Here is a 1,595-nt window from a genome sequence, read left to right on the forward strand (position 1 = left end):
CTGTGAAGAGCTGGAGGCAGGGAGCGTGCAGGGTGGGAGGAGCAGAGCTGGGAGGCGGGAGGTGGCCGGCTGGGGGGGGACACGCAAAGATGGGACAGCTCCAAAAGCTGGTGTGATCACACTCCCTGGGTGGTTACATCTGTGTGGCTTACCAAAAAAAAACAACAACCCCCAAATCCTTGACTGTAGGAAGAATATTGATACAGATCAAGACAAGTTTATATTGTATAAGAAGAAAAAGAGGATGATGTCTGCTCCAAGCCAGAATTACCTCATGCTTCTGCTGAGCCCCTCACAGGTGTTCCCAAAACTCCCTCAGTGGGTTTAGATAACGGGGGTAAAAGCACTTTCCAAGTGGAGACCTGCTACCTGTGACCTTCACTTTTCACTCTAAATACTTATTTTCTCCTTCTTTATGCTCTCTTCCTCATTTATAACCTGTAAAATCATGGCGTGACAGCCAGGGACCGTGAGACTTGCCCCACTAGGTCACAGCAACAGCCTCCAGTGGCCTGCCATGGTAGGTGATGCCTTTTGGGGAGGGACGGGAGCCTGACCCCTCTCTGCTATCCCTCTGCAGGCCTCACTGCCCCCTCTGCCTGCCCACAGGTGCTCTCTGCCATGAGGCTGTCCTGGGGGCTCCTCCTGCTTGCAGCGGCCATGGTGCTGGAAGAGATGGCCGCCGCCCGCTGCCCCGCGCCCTGCGTCTGCGACAACCTCCGCACCCACGTCTTCTGCCTCAACGGGAGCCTGACAGCCATCCCCAGCACCATCCCACAGCTCACCAAAAAACTGGACCTTCGGGGCAACAGCTTCACAGTCATCCCGGTGGGAGCCTTCCTCACCACCCCGTACCTCACACACCTGGACCTGCAGCGCTGCAAGGTGGAGAGACTGGAGGAAGGGGCCTTCCGGGGCCTGGGGAGGCTGCTCTACCTCAACCTGGCCTTCAACGGCATAGCCCTCCTCTACCAGGAGTCCCTGGACGGGCTCTCCTCCCTCCAGCAGCTCATCCTGGAGGGAAACCGCATCGAGGAGATCCAGCCGGGTGCTTTTGGCCGTCTGGGATCCCTGACTGTCCTTGACCTGAGGGCGAACGCCTTGGTCTACCTCCCGGACATGGTCTTCCAGGGTCTGCAAGCCCTCAGGTGGCTCCGTCTGTCCCACAACGCCCTCCATGTGCTGGGCAGCGAGGCCTTCACTGCCCTGCCTGCCCTGCGCAGGCTGAGCCTGGACCACAACGAGCTGCAGGCGCTGCCCGGCGAGGCCCTGGCCAGGCTGGACGGGGCCACCCGGCTGGACTTGGGCCACAACCCCATCACCTATGTGGCTGAGGAGGCCCTGGCCATGGCCTCCCTGAAGCACCTTTTCCTGGACCACGCCGCCCTCCAGGACGTGGCACCCGACGCCTTCGTCCACAGCCCCCAGCTGCGCACACTGGACCTCCGCAAAAACCAGCTGGAAGGGCTGCCACCCCTGGCTGGGACTGGGGGGCTGGTGAGGGTCAGCCTGGCTGGGAACCCCCTGCTCTGCTCCTGCCTCCTGCGCCCCTTCCACGAGTGGCTGGCGAGGGGACGGGTACAGGTGGAAGGGGC

At 61.2% G+C, this 1,595-nt stretch overlaps 1 protein-coding gene across 1 annotated transcript in view; it reads left to right on the forward strand.

Moving 5' to 3' along the window:
• The first annotated feature begins 621 nt into the window (after positions 1-621).
• Positions 622-1,595, forward strand: part of CHADL (chondroadherin-like) — a 3,275-nt gene continuing 2,301 nt past the window's right edge. Inside the window, exon 1 of the mRNA XM_010183880.1 lies at positions 622-1,593. Coding sequence (XP_010182182.1) covers positions 622-1,593 — 972 coding nt within the window. The remainder of the gene's footprint in view (positions 1,594-1,595) is intronic.

This window comes from Mesitornis unicolor, unplaced genomic scaffold, assembly GCF_000695765.1.
Source record: "Mesitornis unicolor isolate BGI_N332 unplaced genomic scaffold, ASM69576v1 scaffold33334, whole genome shotgun sequence".
NCBI lineage: Eukaryota > Metazoa > Chordata > Aves > Mesitornithiformes > Mesitornithidae > Mesitornis > Mesitornis unicolor.